Source organism: Osmerus mordax, chromosome 18 (genome assembly GCF_038355195.1).
Source record: "Osmerus mordax isolate fOsmMor3 chromosome 18, fOsmMor3.pri, whole genome shotgun sequence".
Taxonomy (NCBI): domain Eukaryota; kingdom Metazoa; phylum Chordata; class Actinopteri; order Osmeriformes; family Osmeridae; genus Osmerus; species Osmerus mordax.
The window spans coordinates 8,243,785-8,263,619 of NC_090067.1; the positions used below are offsets into that span (position 1 = coordinate 8,243,785).

The 19,835-nt window shown below is 45.9% G+C and overlaps 4 protein-coding genes across 4 annotated transcripts; 1 reads left to right on the forward strand and 3 right to left on the reverse strand.

Moving 5' to 3' along the window:
• On the reverse strand, positions 1-1,971 carry pithd1 (PITH (C-terminal proteasome-interacting domain of thioredoxin-like) domain containing 1). Its single transcript, XM_067256025.1, has 6 exons — positions 1,633-1,971; positions 1,206-1,249; positions 1,006-1,083; positions 702-806; positions 439-547; positions 1-347 (listed from the first exon to the last, which is right to left on the reverse strand). The coding sequence occupies exons 1-6, from the start codon at positions 1,831-1,833 to the stop codon at positions 246-248; spliced, it is 639 nt and encodes a 212-aa protein (XP_067112126.1). The 5' UTR covers positions 1,834-1,971; the 3' UTR covers positions 1-245.
• A 310-nt stretch (positions 1,972-2,281) lies between these two features.
• On the reverse strand, positions 2,282-7,745 carry eloa (elongin A). Its single transcript, XM_067256512.1, has 12 exons — positions 7,638-7,745; positions 6,501-6,557; positions 5,995-6,107; positions 5,279-5,847; positions 4,782-5,083; positions 4,546-4,660; positions 4,246-4,398; positions 4,077-4,174; positions 3,687-3,867; positions 3,431-3,560; positions 3,198-3,343; positions 2,282-3,084 (listed from the first exon to the last, which is right to left on the reverse strand). The coding sequence occupies exons 1-12, from the start codon at positions 7,707-7,709 to the stop codon at positions 3,023-3,025; spliced, it is 1,998 nt and encodes a 665-aa protein (XP_067112613.1). The 5' UTR covers positions 7,710-7,745; the 3' UTR covers positions 2,282-3,022.
• A 666-nt stretch (positions 7,746-8,411) lies between these two features.
• klhl43 (kelch-like family member 43) lies at positions 8,412-16,592 on the forward strand. Its single transcript, XM_067256516.1, has 6 exons — positions 8,412-8,596; positions 11,945-12,624; positions 13,071-13,417; positions 13,929-14,228; positions 14,301-14,476; positions 14,589-16,592. Exons 2-6 carry the CDS (start codon positions 12,201-12,203, stop codon positions 15,364-15,366), a joined length of 2,025 nt encoding a protein of 674 aa, XP_067112617.1. The 5' UTR covers positions 8,412-8,596; positions 11,945-12,200; the 3' UTR covers positions 15,367-16,592.
• Positions 16,593-16,957: 365 nt separating this feature from the next.
• rpl11 (ribosomal protein L11) lies at positions 16,958-19,706 on the reverse strand. Its single transcript, XM_067256518.1, has 6 exons — positions 19,686-19,706; positions 18,815-18,965; positions 18,396-18,502; positions 18,012-18,143; positions 17,689-17,799; positions 16,958-17,041 (listed from the first exon to the last, which is right to left on the reverse strand). The coding sequence occupies exons 1-6, from the start codon at positions 19,689-19,691 to the stop codon at positions 17,012-17,014; spliced, it is 537 nt and encodes a 178-aa protein (XP_067112619.1). The 5' UTR covers positions 19,692-19,706; the 3' UTR covers positions 16,958-17,011.
• Positions 19,707-19,835: the final 129 nt, after the last annotated feature.

Here is a 19,835-nt window from a genome sequence, read left to right on the forward strand (position 1 = left end):
TGTCACCCATTATTTTTATTGATATAAACAAAGAGGAAGCAAACTAGGCACATCCGGAGGAGAAACCATCAGATATCCAGTGTCAAACATACACACCCGTAGCCATACCCAAACCAGGCATTGAGTAACTCACTGTTTACCCGCCCTGTGCACCATGCACAGCCAAACATTTCTTTAACCCGTGTCAGACAGTGTGAGTCTCACATATCTCCTCCATGGCTCCATATCTCTCCACCTTCCATTGTTCAGGATATGAAATTGGTTTGTGGGATGAGAGATTCAACTTTGTGGTCAGCAGGGTTCGCAGAGGCCTCGTAGGTGCAGATGGTGACTTCGTGTCTGTGAGCCTGAAAGAGAGCAAGGGTGAGAGAGTATTGAGTGTTCCGTCAGAGGTTAAGAGACAGTACACTTGTAGACTGAGCATGTCATTTCACTCACCTCTGTGTACTCTCCTCTTAGCCCTATGTAGAAGACCCTGGTGGACTCTGAACCAAAGTTCTTTGATATATGGATAGACAGATGTTCCACATTGGAGAAACGGGCAATCCTGAAAAATATTACAAGTGAACTACTTGGAGAAATCACTGACTAGGTTTTACTAGGTGTGTGCTGATGGCAGTATCCTATACAGTGTGTGAAGGGCAGATAGGAGGTCAGTGTCAGGTTCACAGCAGCGTTGAGGTGATAGATAAGGTACTCACTTGGTGGGGTACTCTAGCTCTGCAAGCGGGTCCCTGTTGAGGCGGAAAGCTTGCTCTGGCTCTCTGCCCGTGTCATCAAAGGACATTTGGGGAATGTTCTTGTAACTTAAACAACATCAACAACAACATGCAATAAACACCAATCCACAAAACGACACCACTATATGGAACGAAATATAGCTCTATTCCAGACACAGGCAATCAATCCCAGTTGGGACTAAGGCACAGGTTTTCCCCTCTCACATTACACGCAGTACAGTACTAGGTGGTTTTACATCCAGAATAGCCCGCTATGGTCACTCACAGTCTTATTTCTGCAGGGTGTGAATCATCATCTTCACCAGCAATTATGATGCCTTTCAGTTTGACACTGCCAGTAAACCTGAGAAAAGTCTAATTAGTTGAAGTTGGTGAATAAGACAGTTTATGAGAATTCGGGTGATGAGAAGACAGTGTACTGTTTATGTGAATTAGGAGCAGCATTCAAGCGGATCATGTCCTTACGGTATGTTGAACAGGAGTTCCTCGTCAGCATCACTCTCCACAAACTGAAGACAGAAAGTAAGAAGGAGTCGATTTCAATGCAGTTCAATATCATTTCGCTATGCTACACTGGGACACCTGACACTAGCTGCGATGAAAGTAAGCTTAGTCAGGGCGTCACCTTGCTGTCAACTACATCGCTCCATACACTGCATGTCAGCATACAGGTGAACGATTATACATTAATATTGAGATGTGCAAGTAATACTTTATTGACGACTAAATGTACAGCTTCAGCAGTATGTCAAGTAATGAAGAGTCTGTCTCTGAATCTACACGGACTGGTTTTATTCGGAAGGGTATTCTGGTCTCTGTGCCGCTGTTGCACAAATATGAGCTGGCATGAACAAGTTGCAGCGGAATTCAGTGGAAGACACGGTACTGCTACCTTTTCACGGTCCGTCCGCTGATCCCAAGGTTTGAAAACGAGTTTCCCATCCCCATCTCTGCTCTCGTTGAGACACTGCAGTTTCTCGATGTCAATGCGTTGATATAGTGCGTACTCCAGGCCCCTCTCCGCGGGCTCGTGCTCCCCTTCACAGCCGCAGCCATTCCCACCACCACCGTGACTATGACCGTGGCCGGACATCGCAGACACTAAACAAGACTAGGCTAGATTAATATGAAGCTGTCTATCCCACAAGTAGGTAGTAAGACCCCTGCCAGGACGCTGCCAAGTGAGCACAGCTATTTTAACTTCTTCAAAACATGTTTGGAGAGCAGGAAGAAGAGAAAGTCATGTGAGCCAGAACCAATCAGAAAGGACCATCGGAGGCACGGCATCGACGTGCGCTGCGATTGGTCTGACCTTTAACCAGCACAGCCTATCGCAAAATAAGACAAATAGACCAAAATGGCCAGCTCATAGTTGCAAAAAAATTGACGTGACGAAATTAAACTGTGCAAATAGGTTTTGATTTTAACTAGGGTTTTTTACAGAGTAATTTGAATGTTTCAATTTAAATGTTTGCCATACAATCAACACAAACTGAATAGAAACAATACGGAAATAAACAAGACACAGTAAGGATCTTATCATGGGCAAAAAGTCAATTTTTATTAAAAATGTCCATATAACATTTATTAAAATCTATTAAAATTACTATTTTGATCCACTTTCATTTGGGTCCAGAAAGTTCAGGGGATCCAGGTCCCCAAGTTGAAAATAAATACATCATTGAGTGAGGCTGCAGGGTCCTATCAATATATCTTCCTCACTCCCTTCTCTCCCTTTTTGTGTTTTCCTCTCCCTGCGCTTCTCAGTCATCACAGTGAACCAGATAAAAGTAGGGATGCACATGTCGTTCAGCACAGAACACAGCAGGAATACATGTTGCGGATGCCCTGGAGTAAAATAAGCCTATTAGGGATTGTACATGTACACGTTTTTTGAAAGCTGTCAGGGACAGCAGCACAAATATTACATTGTTTATGTCCTCATATGTGATGCGTACCATAAAAACATATCTCTGCAAGAGTCTCACTGTAGTGTTTGTTGCAGATGCACATATGAACTTGTAACAAATTACAATTTTTTCCTTTTGCAATGTTTGCTTTTTCTTTGTGTGTGTATGCCCGTGTGACAAAAGGAAAATGTATGTGTGTGTGTGTTAAATATAAACTAAAATGATGAAAAACATCAAGTATCGCATTTGTATAGCATTAAACAGGGGTCTGATAAACTCCCATATTTCCTTGAATAAAAAAAAGAGCTTGGCTCCTACAATCTCTCTTCCTTTCCTCTCACTCACTCCATACATTACATTCAGTCTCTAAACCTATCGGCGGGAGAATCTGTTTTTGAAAGCTTTGATAGTTTTGGCCATCATAGGGGCAATTTCTGTAAAAAAGAAAAGGCAAGAAAATTAACAGCAGAAGAGGACACAAAATCTCAAAGGAAGTGTTTTTTTCTTTCTTTTCTCTTTCTCGAAACACAGCTTCCTCGATACTCACTTTTGACTTGTGTCTTGTCTTTCTGTGTGTTTGCACCCCCTCCACTGGATCCTGAGGAGCGGGAAGCCTGGGGGGGGCTGTAGTGGGAGGAGGAGGAACTTGGGGGATCAGTAGAGTGAGAACTGTACAATGCAGCAGGCCTGATCCTGAAACACAGAAGTAGATCGGGGTAGAATACATTGCAGGTTAAACAGTGTTGAGCATGACAGTCTCACGCCCCCATGAGGACTCACTTGATTGGGGCAGCTGCAGCAGTGGAGCTGGCTGTGGAGGAACTGGTGGTGCCAAACTTTTCCTGTCGCCGCCGGACATCGCGCGGCGGTTTGGCGACCGAGTTTACAAATGCCATCTTCACCTGTCGTCCTAAAGGGCAAGGCCATGACAACAATCAATTAACATTAATTTGTTATAGCAATCAGCAGCCCAAGTGCACAGGACACACAATTGGATGCGTTCCGGTTTCAAACAAAAACACTGTTTAAATGCCACCTTTGGGTTTGTTGGCATGGGCGGAGCTGATGTTCTGCGTCAGCATCCGCAAGCGTTCCTCACGCTCATCGTGGAGGCGCAGGTACATCTCCCGCCATGACTCGTATTCCTGGGGCGCCGCTCGTTTGAAGTCCCGCTGACAGTGACGCATCCACAACTCATCGGAGTCCTCCATGAAGCACTGAGAGAGAGAACAGCGAGAGATACATACTATTTTGGATGCACTTCATGAAGCTTTCAACAGTATTCATGTACCATTCTTCATTCGTTCAATATCCAAACCAAGATGAGTTTGGAAGATATTCAACTGTTCAGTATAGATTGGCTCCCTGTGTGTGTGTGTATGTGATTGTGTGTGTGTGTGTGTGTGTGTGTGATTGTGTGTGTTACCTGATTGCACTCCTCTATGCGGTACAGCTGTTCAGGAGTACAACGCTCCAGGACTGGCTCCAGAATCTCAAAGGGCACACCTCCCACCTCATCAATCGCTGGAGAAACAGAGGACGTCATTATGCACTTATATACTCCGTGTGTGTGTGTGTCAACATTAAATACTTACAGTCTATGTTGTTTTGCAGCACTCTGATGCACTGGTCATACAGACTCATCATCTTGGGTAGATAAGCTGTCTTGGAGCCGGAGTAGACCACCATCTTAGAATTGAAACGTCTCCCAGTGAAGCCAGCATCCTCCTCGTCATTTGACACAGGAACTATGGGAGAGGAGGAAGATCAATTTGGACCAAGTTGGCAACCATTGGGACTAAATGGTAAAATAGCATCCCCAAAAACAAAACTTGCAAAGGTTGCATACTGTAACTTCATAAAACTGAGCTGAGAGTGTCAAAGAGCAAGCCCACCTTTGCGCCTCTGTGGGGACAGGGGTGTGAGGAGGTCGATGGAAGGAAGGGGTCGGTAGTTAGGCTTGATGGCCGGCAGAGTGATGTCCGGCAGGGCGGCCACAACCTCGACCACCTGGACATTCACAACGCAGACAGAAAAAAAAGTCTTAACCCAAGAGCACCCGAGTGCTCGATTGACAAAGAGGACAACAACTGATTGTCAACAACGATGGAGATAACAAGTATGTTCTTACCTTTCGTCGTTTCTCTGGTACTGGGGTTAATGCCATTGGAGATGGGCTGGGCTCGGGCCTCTTACTGCGGGACCCATTGGCCTTGCTGGGTTTGGATGAGGAAGAGGAGGAGGAGGACACGGGGACTGGCGTCAGCGTTGAGGCGTGTGGTGGCCGGCTGCTACTAGGGGGCTTCTTTTTCTTCTTTGTAGGCGTAGGGGCATCGTACGTGAGGAAGGACTCAAATGACATGGTCGGGGCATCAAACTGCTCCTCATTCTCTTCCTCTGCCACCAGTGGGTCCCTGTGCTCCCGCGGTCTCCCTGGTTACACAGACATTTTATGGGATACAATAAATGGGGGCACAATCCATTTTTTACCATGAGTTATGCAATGGTAACATAGCGGTACAGAACCCGTAGAGAATCTGAACACTGCATACTGTTTAAAAAGTCACAGATTTACAGAGTCTCACAGAGATGGGTGATCACAATGACTCAGCAGTCCGGCCGACTCACCATCACTTCCTCCTTTCTTCTCCTTCCTGCTGTCATGTGGGGTGGAGTGGCGACTGTGCTTTGAGGCCTTGTGAACGTCGCTGGGCTGTGCCTCCCGCTCCGCGCTTCGCTTTCTGCCTTCACTGCGGCCAGCGCCTCCTCCACTTCCACCTGCACCCATCTGAACATGACGATGTCGCCTCTCTTCGTCCCGATCGCCATGGGAACCGCCAGCATGGTGGTTCCTGCTCGTTTCTTTGTGAGGTTTAATGTGTCGTGTCTCTTTACGAGGAGGAGGGCTGGGCTCAAGCTCAGGGTCCTCTTCGGTAGGGCTCTCGTAGCCCTCGGACTGGTACCCCCCTCTCTGGCCCCCCCCATGGGATAGCTGAGGGGGGCTGTAATGGTGTCGGGGTGGAGATGGGGAGTAGTTGGTATTGTAGCCTCTCTCCTCCTCCTCCTCTTCCTCCTCTTCCTCTCCTTCATGAGGCGCCTGCTCTGGGGACGGATCGCGAGCTCGCTTGCGGCTCCCGTCGCTTCCTATGTCACTGCGAGAGTGGCCATGTGTCCGAGCTTCTTTGGTGTTACTGGGTCTGTGAGGAAGAAGAGGATCACGTTAGCACTGAGGATAGACAGATTACTTAATCATGCCGTTCATGTGTGGCCAACAGGATATTTTGTCCATCATTCCATACCACACTCCTTTAGTTCCTTGATCCAACAGTAAGCAGGTATCCTACCTGTCTGTAGCCTGTGGAACCAGTTTCTTCCATTTGGCCACCAGAGTTTTTGCTACATCACCAGCCTGGTCATGTTTCCTCAGGGAATTCACAGTTTTTCCAACTCCAGTTTCCTGTATAAGCCCAAAAAACTTAATACATATACAATACAAAAAAGGAGGCTTCACCTGCATGTCCATGTTTACTTGACAAGTCTAAACAACTGCAGATATGTAGCAATGTCTTCAGTTTGCAATGTGTTTAATAGATCGCCTGAATCTAGTTAGTTGGTTGCGGCACACCTAGCACAATACACAAATTAACAATGCATTTACCGTAATTTGTACAATGAGAGTTGGAAATACCTTGAACAGAAGCTCAAAGCTCACAATGAAATGAACGACACAAGTTCAAAAACGACAGCACCACAATGCAATTATGGAATCATTACCATTGTCTCCATACCACATACCATTGACATTACATCCAGTACATATTGCTCCCAAGCATAAGAATCCCAATCTTACCACCAGGATATCCACAGTCATAGGAAGCTCCCCCAGTCTTCGGAGGGTCTTCATCAGCTGGAGGGGAGGATCATGTGTTATGAACAGTGATTTCAAAATGTTGATGAAACAGAAAGTGATGAGCAACTACACAATAGTGCAGGAATCATTTCTCTCTGCGTGTTTCCTCCTCCCCCCCCCCCCCCCCTCCTACTACTTCTCTGCAAAAATTTACTGGTTTTCTCAGTTTAGAGCTGAATAGACACTTAGACACTGGTTCTGCTCACAAGCACAAAAACAACTTGGTTGTATACTATGACAAAACTGCACAAATATGAAGACTTGGTGGATTGTGCACATAGCCAAAGCCCATATCTCAGTAGGGGTGTATAGTGCTTCGAATGTCATTCGTGTTCAATTCATTAGTAGTGTAAAACAATACACGGGCCTTAACATCTAAACGTCACACTGACATGGCTTCAGTTACATCAAGATTATCCGTTGTCGTGGCCTGTGTGATGAACTCTAGGGCTACCCGTATCTGAAGAGGGGGTCGTGTTTATTGTTGATCAACTGAGAAATGTACTGCTACTTGGTGTAAAACGGCGATTGCTTTGTTCAATACAACACAGTGAAATGCCCTCATTTCACCAGGCACGTAGCTTGATAGTTAGCATGAGTGTGAACAACACAAATACATTACATAAACTTGGACAGACACATAGGCCCACTGTTCAGTCGACTGTGCGACAATATTAACCGAGGCCTAGGCTAGCTAGCTGCTGTTGATGTCACTCGGTCGTGCTTTTAGAATCGCTGTGGTTGTCATTTCTGCAACATTAGCTAGCTAGCGGACAGGCTGCACTGTAGCCAACTTGGAATGAGAAGCTATAATGTTTCCATTATGTCGAGGAGATTGCTCAAGGGACTTGGCAGGTGATCACTGACTATGGCCGGGAATTTAAACTTCTGTTATAACAGTCGTCTTGCAATGTATATAAGCCACATTTCCGTGACGTGATCTTAAAAAAGCAGTAGCTATATTCACGAAACCACCTGCCACGCGACATACTTGGCCTGAAATCACCGTTACTAGTGAAGTCGCGAGCCGTTCCAAACATTTTTGTGTTGTTCCATCCCGGGCCGTTCGAATATTACCTTACGAGAGTCCAGGTTCTCCAATAGCCGAGACTGAAGTCTCTCCACCGCTTCCCGCAGCTCCTCCGCCATATTTATTACTGGTACCCTGTTCCCGGAAACTGCTTCATCTATGCAGGAATAGGTCGGCCCTTTTCTTGTCTACCTCTGCTTTAGCCTGCAATGGACATGGAGAATGACGGAACTACGTCACAGAACAGCTGACAAAGGATTATGTTTATGACGAGAAGATTTATATTTAAGACAGGTGTCATCTTTTTAGTTATAATAACATTAAAAGTCTTCATGAAATTTGTATATGTATTGTATATGTACTGTATTTGTTGTGTCAACTATGGTACCATATGCAATTCATATGAAATCACACTCTTATATTCGACAATATGAATTAGCATACTTTCATTGTTGCCATGGTTGGTTTTCAAGTTAAAAAAAACTCACACACAGAAACACGAGACCACAGATGGAGACAAACATTCAATGACAGAAAGTTGACCACAGGATATTGGAACACAGCAACAGAGCAAATAGCGCCTCTCCAGTCTGCTCAGTGCAGTTCTAGCAGGAAGGGATAGAGTACTCAAAGTGCAGGCAGGCCTCATATGGAGTATTTCTGGTGGGGGAGGGAGGGAGTGAGGGGGTTTCTGTATTTGGTGCTGTAGGTGGAGACATGGATGTTGGAAATCAGGAATGGATTGGTGAGGGCAGAGGGATGGGGGGCAGGGGGTGGGTGTCACATTCATAGCCCTTGTTGGGACCCATGGCTTTCTTCAACACTAGCCACAAGAGCACACTGACAGTCAGAGAACAGAGGGACAGAGGGAGAGAGAAAGGAGGAAGAAGAGAGCGAAAGCAACCTGCAAGAGATACATCAACAACACAGAAGGAAGCCAAGAGAGAGAAACTCAGAAAAGATAAGGAAGAAAGAAGATTGCGAGCAGAAGTTAGCGAAGAGAGAGGTAAAGCATTGCCTGTGCTTTTCTTATTCTGCTTGTATGCCTGTTAGTCGTCATGTCCGTTTTGTGAGAAAAGGACATGCAGATTTAGTTTTGATCTAAAAGAACATACAGAGCAAGTTTGCCATTAGAACGTTTTAAACTTCATACATTCTTGGAAGCCTAGATAAAAATGCAAGCATAAAAACATCAGTATAAATCATTCCCTAAGAGGTTTATATTACTTTGTTGTATGTTTGAAATATGTGTAACATACTTGCATTTACTACTAACATCAGCCAATAGGATTTTAAAAGTTGCATTTTTGTCTGTGTAAACCATATTCACACGTCAATGTTCTTTCACATTTTGATTATATACCTTCGCTGCAGAACAAACACACCAACACATACAGACATCTAACATGTCTTAATTTAAATCACAGAGACTGATGAAACTACGAGTGGAAATTAAGATTGGTAGTCGCCATTGGTATTCATGATGGTAGTGATAGTGCCTGTACCCTGGAGGTGGTCTTCTCTCTAGCCACCAGACCCCCCCCCCCCACACACACACACACACACACCCTAACACACACACACACACACACACCATCTCCATTTTGCTATGTATCTATTTATACTCTCAGGAGATAGGCAAAGGAATTTATGGAGGGGAGGATGCAGGATGTGTGTATGTGAGGGAGGGTGGACTGCTATGCAACGCCAGGTCAAGCAGTTAAATCAACAATGGTAAACAACAGCAGCTGATGGTGGAGCCCAGGAATACTGTTGTTCTCTCGAGCTGCAGGTTTGTTTGTCCACCACCTCGCCAACTCTCCAGACCTGTCACTCCCATTTACTTGCTTCAAATGGCATTCATTCCACCAAGCCCCCCTCAGCTTTCTATCCTTGAGGCTCTTCACTGCATTTGTTTGATGTTTTTCTAAAACAAAATTCTCTCAAATTGTCATGTTATTTGTTTAGTATAAAAAAGCCACAACCCTTAGGTTATAAACCACTGACCACGCCGCAAATCCTGTGTATGGTTTTTTGCATACATGTGCCACAGTTCTTTCTCCTCCGTCTCCCTATCCTTGTCCCTGAACTTGGGGTTTAAAATAGCCTCTCTCCATTGAACTGGGAATCTTGTGACAGGGCCTTTTCCACACATGGACAGAGGCGACAGCAGCTGTTGTTGCTGTCACATGAGATGAGATAGAGCTGAAACTGGAGGTTGGAGGCTGTTGGGTGAGTGAGGTTTTTGTTACGGCCACCTAGTAAGATGTCGCAACACCCCAAACAGCGGAGAAACACCAACGACCACAAACCGCCAGTGCTAAGCGTTATTGACACTGCCTCGCTGGGAGCCTATGGAACGACAGGGCAAAGTGATCATTCAGCACCCATGTGAAGACAGCAAAAGATGATGAGTAAAGCATCCCTGCCAGAAATGTAAACAAGTTGAGCAGAGATGCTGCATTATGTTTTCAAGAGCCTAGTCTTTTTAAATTCAGAAGAGTATTTTGTGCTATAACTGTCATCAGTAGGACCAGACCGATAGTTCTGTTACATTTAGTCTTATCCACGCTCTTATCCAGAGCAACTTACAGTAAGCACAGGGACATTCCCCCCGAGGCAAGTAGGGTGATCTGCTTTGCCCAAGGACACAACTTAATTTTCCACGGCTTGAATCGAACCGGCAACCTTCTGATTAAAAGCCCGATTACCGAACCGCTCAGCCATCTGACCCCTGTTCACCAAGAGCCTGCAGATAGTCCGTGGATGGCATTGTGTCTGGCAATGTGACTCCCTGATTCAGTCACATGAAAATAACCTTGACATGGCACATTTGCCCTTAATAATCTCTCTGGCAGAATGTTGGCGAAGATATAGTTTTATCCCATACACTGATAACCATAGGCAGATAAAAACAGTTACATTACATGTTGTCCAGAAACACAACAACAGCACAACACACAACATTGAACTGGTGTGAAGTGAACCACATATCCCTCCGTCATAAACTGTAGGTAAGCTTTAAAGAGCTGTCTGAACAGAAACAAGATCTCAGAGTGACTTACTCGCCAGCATCTCTGCACAGCGGCCTGGGCTGATCTAAACACACCATCCAAACACCTGAGCTGACATTTACATGTAGTCATTTTTTTTAGCAGACACTCTTATCCAGAGAGACTTACAGTAAGTACAGGGACATTCTCCCCGAAGCAAGTAGGGTGAAGTGCCTTGCCCAAGGACACAACGTCATTTGGCACGGCTGGGAATCGAACTGGCAACCTTCAGATTACTAGCCCGACTCCCTCACCGCTCAGCCACCTGACATCTGCAGCTGTGGCTGAGTAAAGGAGAGATACTCTCTCTTACAAGTTCTGAGTGATGGGAGAAACCTCACCCAGCTTGTCATTTGACAGTCACCTTTGGCTTCCAGAATGTTCTAATCTAGACAGTCTAGAATTGTTCCTCAGCAGAGTGAAACACAGTTTGAACACATTGATACATATAGTACACAGGCCAACAGAACATGAACATTGTGTTCACTTATATTTCAGTCTTTGGTCAATAATTCCAATAAAGATTAACGAAGGCTGTGAAAAGGAGACAAGACATCCACTAGAGGCTGGATATTCAGAGGAAAACCAACTATAAGGCATACACTCAATGTTTGTTAGCAAAAACTGATACAAAATAAATGAAATTGAAGTGCAAAATCAATTTTCTTGGATATTCTCTTGAGGATGTGTATGGAAAGGGGGGGAGAGGTTCAAGCAACAGAGTACATGGTATGTTAACTGTGTCCTTATTTTTATTTTTAGAAGGTGACTTGAGTTGCCTTGTGTGTCCGATAGTTAGTGAAAGTGGAATGTTTTTAGCTGTGGTAGAAGTGTGCAATGTAAAGAAAGCATTAAATGAACCAGTTTTACAATGTTTGGAAGTGTTCAATCAATGTTTGGTATGTCATTACCAATGGTCAGTGGTAAACACTGCTTGTGTGTAAGCATGTGAGTGAGTGAGTGAGTGTGTGTGTGTGTGTGTGTGTGTGTGTATATATATGTACAAGCGTATGTATGTATGACTGCTATGAAGCTTAAATCTGACCCTGACACTCCATTTGTGCAAGGGAACTCCCTCTATCACCAGACACATGCACATGTCAATCATACCCCTGGCCCCCGTCTTTTTCAGGCTCTGTGGGTGAGAAATAAATAAATAAAAGAGTACTGATAATTAATTGGGCCTTTTTGATTTAGCTATGAAATCTGTTATAAGAAACAAGGCTACACTTCAAAAATACGTTTTTAATTATCTCCGACCTTAGACTGTAATACTAATGTGCTTATTTCTCTTTTTTCAGGTGCTGTATGCTGCTGCATTGAAACTGACCGACACACACCTGTTTGTCTCGTACCCCCTAACCAGAACAGATTAGAAAATCTAGTCTGCCTGTTGTCCTTTCAGTGTTTCGGTGTGACTGTCAGTGTGGGAAGTTACATTGATTTGGGTTAGTCAGCACGTAAGTCAGTGTGCTTGTCCAAAATTAAGTTAGGTTAAGAGAAACCTGTTGATTCCGAAGACGTTAAAAGTAACCAGTTAGGCTAAACCTCAACACCATGGCCCCTAAGAAGAAGGCAGTGCGTCAAAAGAAGATGACACTGGAGACTGCCCAGTTGGAGGTGAGCAGTGCCGAGGTGGTGGTTGTGGAGGGCGTGAAGAAGATTGAGCAGGTGGCCGCTTTGGACATCGCTCAGATCAACCTCAAGTACATCCCCTTGCCTCCGCCCATCATCAAGCCCGGGGAGAAGGGCTTGGGCCTGGGCAGTGAGCTGACCCGTCCCCTGCACGGGAACGCACTCCTGGAGGAGCTGAGTAAGATGAGGCAGGAGAGATTCCTGACTGACCTGGAGCTGGCCTGTAAGACCAAGGCCTTTGACGTCCACAAGCTGGTCATCTCCTCCATCAGCCAGTACTTCAGAGAGATCCTGGCCAAGGACCCTGGCATGAAGCGACTGGAGCTGCCTTCTCTCTCCCCACTTGGTAGGTCTTAACCTACAATGAACCCTCCAGGTGTCAGCCATCTTTAGGTAGGCCTTGTGCCCATCACTTTGGACTAAAGTATTGTCACTCAGGGTTATTTATAGACACATACTGTACCTAGGTGACACCATATTTGGGGGTGGGATGATCAGTGTTACTAAGTTGAGAGTAGAGGACCATCTTCATGGTCCATCCATCCATTACATTTACATAGCAGATGCTCTTATCCAGAGCGACTTACAGTAAGTACAGGGACATTCTCCCCGAGGCAAGTAGGGTGAAGTGCCTTGCCCAAGGACACAAAATCATTTATCATGGCTGGGAATTGAACCGGAAACCTTCTGATTAATAGTCTGATTCCCTAACCGCTCAGCCATGCATCCGCGGTGGCATATTCTACACATCCATCCTTGTGTTTACCTGTGTGCTCCATCCTCCATCCCCAGGCCTGGCCAACGTGATCACCTTCGCCTACTTGGGCCGTGTCCACATGTCCCTGTACACCATCGGCTGCACTGTCTCCGCCGCCGCCACGCTGCAGATCCCACAACTGCTCAAGATGTGTATGGACTTCCTGCTGGCCGAGCTCAACGTGCAGACCTGTGTGTACATCTGGAACATGGCCGCTGCCTACGGGCTGCTGCCTGTCCGAGACGCCTCCCGCCGCTTCATCCTGGAGAACTTCGTCCAGTTCTCAGAGACCGTGCTCTTCCAGCAGCTGACCCTGGAGCAGATCTCCGCGTTCCTCCAGGATGACGGCCTCATCCTGCCCTCCGAGATCACAGCCTTCCAGGTCAGAGGTCAACTCAGCTAACCATAGCATCTACACACTGGTTAACTGTCAATGAAATGTTGACCAAGCGCAAACATCCACAGTTAAGATCTGAACGGCTCATCTTACATCTGTTTAATGTTGCTAGACAACAGATCCACATTCCTTGGTTGTATTTGACCATCTCTCATGATCTCCTTTGCTACTGTATCCTACTGCCCATAGAAGCTCATCCAGGACCAGCTGGACCTGTGAACTAAACCACTGGCTATTTTCAGTCAAACCTAAAAACAGGCTTTAGGCCATCTGTTAAGGCTGTGACAAACATAGATCAACTCAGTAACATCACTCACCCTTTTCATATCTGAAGAGAACCCCCCATCCTTGAAAACAGTATCACACAGCTATAAATACACAAGTTTAGACTCGCATAGGATGTTAAGGAAGAGGAACGTACAGTATTTATAAATTACACCAGATGTGAATTTAGCCCATCTAACTATAGCCGCATTTCCTTTATCTCTTGCCACAGTTGGCCATGAAGTGGCTGGACTTTGACCCTCAGCGCCAGCTGCACGCCACTGAGATCCTCTCCCACGTGCGTTTCGAGACGATCCCCGCCAGCGAGCTGGTGAGCCAGGTGCAGCCTGTGGCCAGGATGATGATGGACTCTCAATGTCACCGCCTGCTTGTGGACGCCATGAACTACCACCTGCTGCCCTACCAGCAGAACACGCTGCAGTCCCGCCGCACGCAGGTCCGTGGCGCCCAGACGACCCTGCTGACCGTCGGGGGGCGCCCCGCCATCACAGAACGCGCCCTCAGTCGAGAGGTGAGCCATTTTAGGTGTACTTTGTGACTGTGTGTTAGAGTGTTGACTTTGATAACCAATGCTACACCCCAGGTACAATGGAGAGACCCCCGTGAGGGCATGGCCACCTGGCGCCACCTGTCCCAGCTCCCCGCCAAGAGCTTCAACCAATGTGTGGCCGTGATGGACGGTTTCCTGTATGTAGCCGGAGGAGAGGACCAGAACGATGCTCGCAACCAGGCCAAGCACGCTGTCAGCACCCTCAGCAGGTGAGTGCACAAAGACATTCCAGTCATGAGGTCTTCTGAGTCTTAAAGGGCCAGTTGACCACAAAATATGACAATAGAAGATAATAAACCTGTCTGTGCCTGCGCTCTCTAGGTATGACCCACGCTTCAACACCTGGCTGCACCTGGCCAGCATGCGCCAGCGCCGCACTCACTTCAGCCTCGTGGCCACTGGCGGGCGCCTGTACGCCATCGGTGGCCGCAACGTGGAGGGCCTGCTGGCCACCACCGAAAGCTACCTGCCCTCTGCCAACGCCTGGCAGCTCCGCACACCCATGGAGGTGCCACGCTGCTGCCACGCCAGCTCAGCCTTGCCCTCGGGCGACATCCTGGTGACGGGAGGCTACATCAACTGTGCCTACTCTCGCTCTGTGGCCTGCTACAACATTAAGACCGACACGTGGAGCGAGGCGGCGGCTCTGGACACCCCGCGCGGCTGGCACTGCTCCTCCATCCTCGGGGGGAAGGTGTACGTGGTGGGCGGCAGCCAGCTGGGGCCCAGCGGCGAGCGCGTGGACGTCCTGTCCATGGAGGTGTTCTCCCCGGAGAGCAAGGTGTGGAGCCACGCCGCCCCCCTGCCCGTGGGGGTGAGCACGGCAGGTCTGTCGCCCCTCGGGGAGCAGCTGTACCTCCTGGGGGGATGGAACGAGGCCGAGAAGCGCTATAAGGCTGCGGTCCAGAAGTACAACCCCGCCACAGACAGCTGGTCAATGGCGGAGGATCTGTCCGAGCCGACAGTGGGCGTGTCGTGCTGTGCTTTGGCCCTCCCACCTCGCCATGCACCGCGCAGGCAGCAACACCGCAACATGCCGGCTCATGAGGAAGGGCCGGTGCGGGAGGTCATTGCAGCCCCACAGCCCACCATCGTCTAAGAGGGAAAGATGGAGAAAGAGGATGGAAGTGAGGAGAAAGGATGAGAGGGAGGGTCGAGCAATGTGTGGAGGAAAGAAAGGTGACCAAGGTAGATGAAAGATGAAGAGGAGGATGTCTTGCTTAGCTCAAATTGGCGTAATGATGTAGATTTACAAAGTTAACTGGAAAGGGCTGTATGTGGTTAATGTTAAGTTGAAAGTAAATCTATTTGCAGTTGGCTTTGTAACCAGTACTTATTGCAGTTACATAGATGAAGTATGTTATAACTGTGAGGAAATTATTGTGTATCAGCGTGTGTGTCTGTGTGCGTGTGTGTGCAAGAGTTTAAATGTGTATCTAGGAATGTGTGTGCGTACGTGCGTTTATAGGACCTACAGTATGGGTGTGTAGATACAAAAAATTGAGCCATTACATCTTTCAGCCATTACTGCAATAAGACTAATCCAAGTCACAACTTTTGTCATAAAGTGGTAGTTATATATTCAAATATTAATAACATATGTAACATAATTCAATATTTATTTTGTTTGTTTCATAACAAAAGCATAGTATTTATTAATGAAGTATGAGAAAGATGCGATAGTAACTACAGAAGTGTGGTAGGATGTGTGTGGATGGCCACCTGTACCAGTCTGGGGAGGATGTGGCACCATGCAGCCATAGGCATACCTACTGCTGTGTCAGATGTAGCTACGCAGCTGTTAGCCTGTTGTCCACTGTCACGCCTCTGGACCTGCCTGTAGGCCCCCAGACACGTCACAGCCCCGCCCAATCACAGCATGAGATGGTGAGCAGCAACATACCAGACCCATAAAATAACTGATGTTTGTAATGGTCCCTTCGAAAGTACTCCCAAGCATCTGACATTGCTGACGCAGACAGGACTGAAGTAGATCTTTCAGGAATCCTGTTTTAGAAAGTCCAGTTATATCATTCTCAAAGGGATTTGAAGCAGTCACTCCCAGACATCTCTCCCTTCTGATACCATCATATGTTATCTAACAGAAACTGGGGACATCTGCCTGATAGTTGTAGTGGTCAAAAAGACTCAGCTATGCATAGTCAATGAGGACTTCATTTGATGTTAATTAGGCTCATTAGAAAAATCACTGAATTGATGCCTCACTGAGGACATCATGCCTTGTTTTTATGGGTCTCTAGAGGTGCCAGTGGCATCATGTATCTCTGAGGTTTCATTTAATAAAGACAATCTAATCAAATTTAATACCTTCTTGGTTTCAATACACTTCATTCCTGTATTTCTCCTCACAAACATGAACGATGAAGATGGAAAGTCACAATCCAACACCACAGACCATTGAATAGAATTTGCAGTGACCGGCTTCACACTACTGTTGGTCAGAAGTTAAAAGCAGCAGTCTACACTCACTAGGTCTTTTGAATTTCAAACGAATGAGTAGTGTTGTTGTAACTCTTGCAATCAAATGCAACTTGAGTACTCCAAAAAAAAACTATACCATCAATTGAAGAAGCCTTTTCACAGCACAAGTCATGGAGGATATCTGCCCTCTGGTGGTTCAAGCACAAGCCTTACTCGTAATTTCATTCAAGGAACACAGAAAAACAAAGTGGCATTTTTCAATTTTATTAGTTTATTATAAACAAGGTCTTGCTGGTGGTCCTTTACTTTCCAGGGAGAATGATGCCATCATACTGTAGAGGACAGAGAAAGACATCAGTGCAATGCTCTGTAAAATCCTCATGACTGGGGTTCACTGAACATGACCATGAATGGGGTCTGTTAATGAAAATGACAACTGAGAATGCAATAAGAATTTATATACATATTCATCCCTTTGTCAACATGGAGTAATGTCCTCAGAAGATAGTGATGTTCAAATTATAGGTTCAAAGCAGGAGCGCAGATTAAATGTTTTGAAAACTGCAAATCTGCCCCTATCCCTTTATTAAGTTATAAATCAATCGCATTTTCGGCTATACAAAAAATAAATGCTGTCCCACCTACATTAGAAAACAAACTGTTGACCCTTAACCCTTGTGCTGCCTTCAGGTCACATGACCCAAAGGTTCATAACGAACCATCGTTGCGTTTACCCAATACAAAAACAAATAAAAATAATTCTCTTTTAACCTTTGCAATGTGGGGGGTCTGAGACAGCCCAACGGTTAAAACGTTTTTTTTTTTTGGTATGTGGTAAATTTGTCGCAATATGACGGTGGGTCACAATGACCAATGGGTCAGAATGACCCGAAGATAACACAAGGGTTAAAAGCAGGGGTTGTGTGGGCTTTACTGTGCAAGACCCCATCGTCCTCAGGAGGGGAACATAAAGCCTTACCTTCTGCTGGAACCAGCGCATGGACTCCTCTTTGCGGATGCGGTGCTTGTATCCGATGCGGCCAGTCTTCTGCTTCTTGTCAGCAATGCTGAAGCCGGGTCTGCCCAGGACCTGACAGAGGGGAGGGGAGGTTAGAGGGCATGACAGTGCCATAGTGAGGCACAGGGCCGAATATATCCAGAATCTGTCATCGGGTAGACTGGTTCCAAACCTTCCCTTGAATTACTCATTAACACTGCCTGCATACCTGACTACATGGGCAGACAGTTGTTTAAGACACAGGCGAGGCATGAATATCCCACATGCAAGTCCTTTCCACTCACCACGTAGAAGTCCAGTCCATAGATTCCAATGCTAGGGTCATACTTGATGCCCAGGTCAATGTGTTCCTGGATACCAAAACCGAAGTTCCCGGTGTCTGAGAAGTTGTTCTTCCTCAACTCATACTCACGCACCTGTGGTAAGGACAAGATTTGTTTTAAAATAAATCACTTTTCAGTATGTACTACATCCATTATGTGGCCAATCCACAGAGAGCAATGCAAGCTAATATTCTACAGACTATAAATCAACCAAAGAAATCGGTATAAATTAAGTATTCCATTGCAGGTCACAGGGAAATGAGTCAAACCAAAAACACATTACAAATGTCATTTCCCAGGAGTGGGAAAATCTCAGTAAAATCATTAGGGCATCAAGATCCAGACCTTGAGTCCTTTCTCCAGGATTTCCTCTGCCTTGGCTCCACGGACAGTACAGTGGACAGCAATCTTTTCATTTCTGCGGATGCCGAAGGATCGCACAGTGTAGCGGGCTGTGGAGAAAGGTAGGAGGATATGACTACATGACATTCACTTGGGTTTTCCACGTCAAACCCCAGTTGAGAAAATAGCTATTCATGGTTGACAGAAAAAACTGATGGTAAACCAATCAAGATTCAAGTCTGCGATGCAATGCATCAGTTCTAACAAAAGCAGGGCCGTTGACTACATTCCACAGTTCTTTACACTATTGATGCGTATATAGTTGAGCAGGCCAAGCTTCAGTTCAAATATTCATCCAAATCTTCATTGTGAAACTGACAAGATTGTCAAAAGGGTTACAAATATAAATAGGAAAGGCTTACCCTTGGAGAACACAGGAGTCTGGCCTGTGAGCTGCTCAAGCACCTTGGCGGCACGGGTCAGCCTGTCACCACTCTCACCCACGCAGATGTTTAGGCAGAGCTTGCGAATACGCAGCTCTTTCATGGGGTTCTCCTTTTTCTCACCCTGTTCCTGTTGACAGAGAAATTTAGGAAAACAAATTAGCATTCTTGAAGGAATATTAACAGGCAATATTATTTGCCTTCACTACTACTGCATAGATGTCTGTCTAAGTCTGGCAAGCTCTGAAAGGGTAACTTGCTAGCTTCGAGGATGTAACTAGCCAAAATCAATTCTCAGAATTCCATTATAGGCGGTATCATGTGAACGTTCACAGAAACCCATGCCAAAGCTACATTGGACCAATAAATAGAATTCAAGACGCACGTAGCAGTTTCAAACGAGTTAACACGCAAGTTTCCATGTCTGCTGCTCAGACATGCCTGTGCATATCCCGGCGGATGTTGAACGTTACGCTCATGTTTTTGGGATTTATAGCAATTCAAGACAAAACGATGTTTACGTTAAGTTGCGTTTAAGCCAACTTCATAACCATCATGCGCCGAAAGGGTCATTTATACCTCTATAACAGTGTTTACTTATTAAATGGTCGAAGCATAGCTCGGGGTTGAACGTAGCTAACAGCCAAGTCATTAGCATTGGTAATTCTGTAATTTCTTAGACAGCCCATTATTATTTTAACAAAATAGGCTATTATCTTCATACGTCACATGCATATACTCATATTTATGTATCCCACTACACGTTTTAACGAATTACAGCTCTGATGATTGTGGATTTAAGCGTCAAGTTGTTACATTTCGCCATCATAAGTGTTCATGCTATACTCACCGCCATGTTTGATCACTAGAAGAGGACGTCACATTTCCGGCGCAGACTATTTATACCTGCGTGTTCACGAAAGCGTGCTCTAAGGTAACTTGTTGGAAATTCACAACGTTCCGTTTACGCACAAAAATAATGCAAACATATTTATTTACC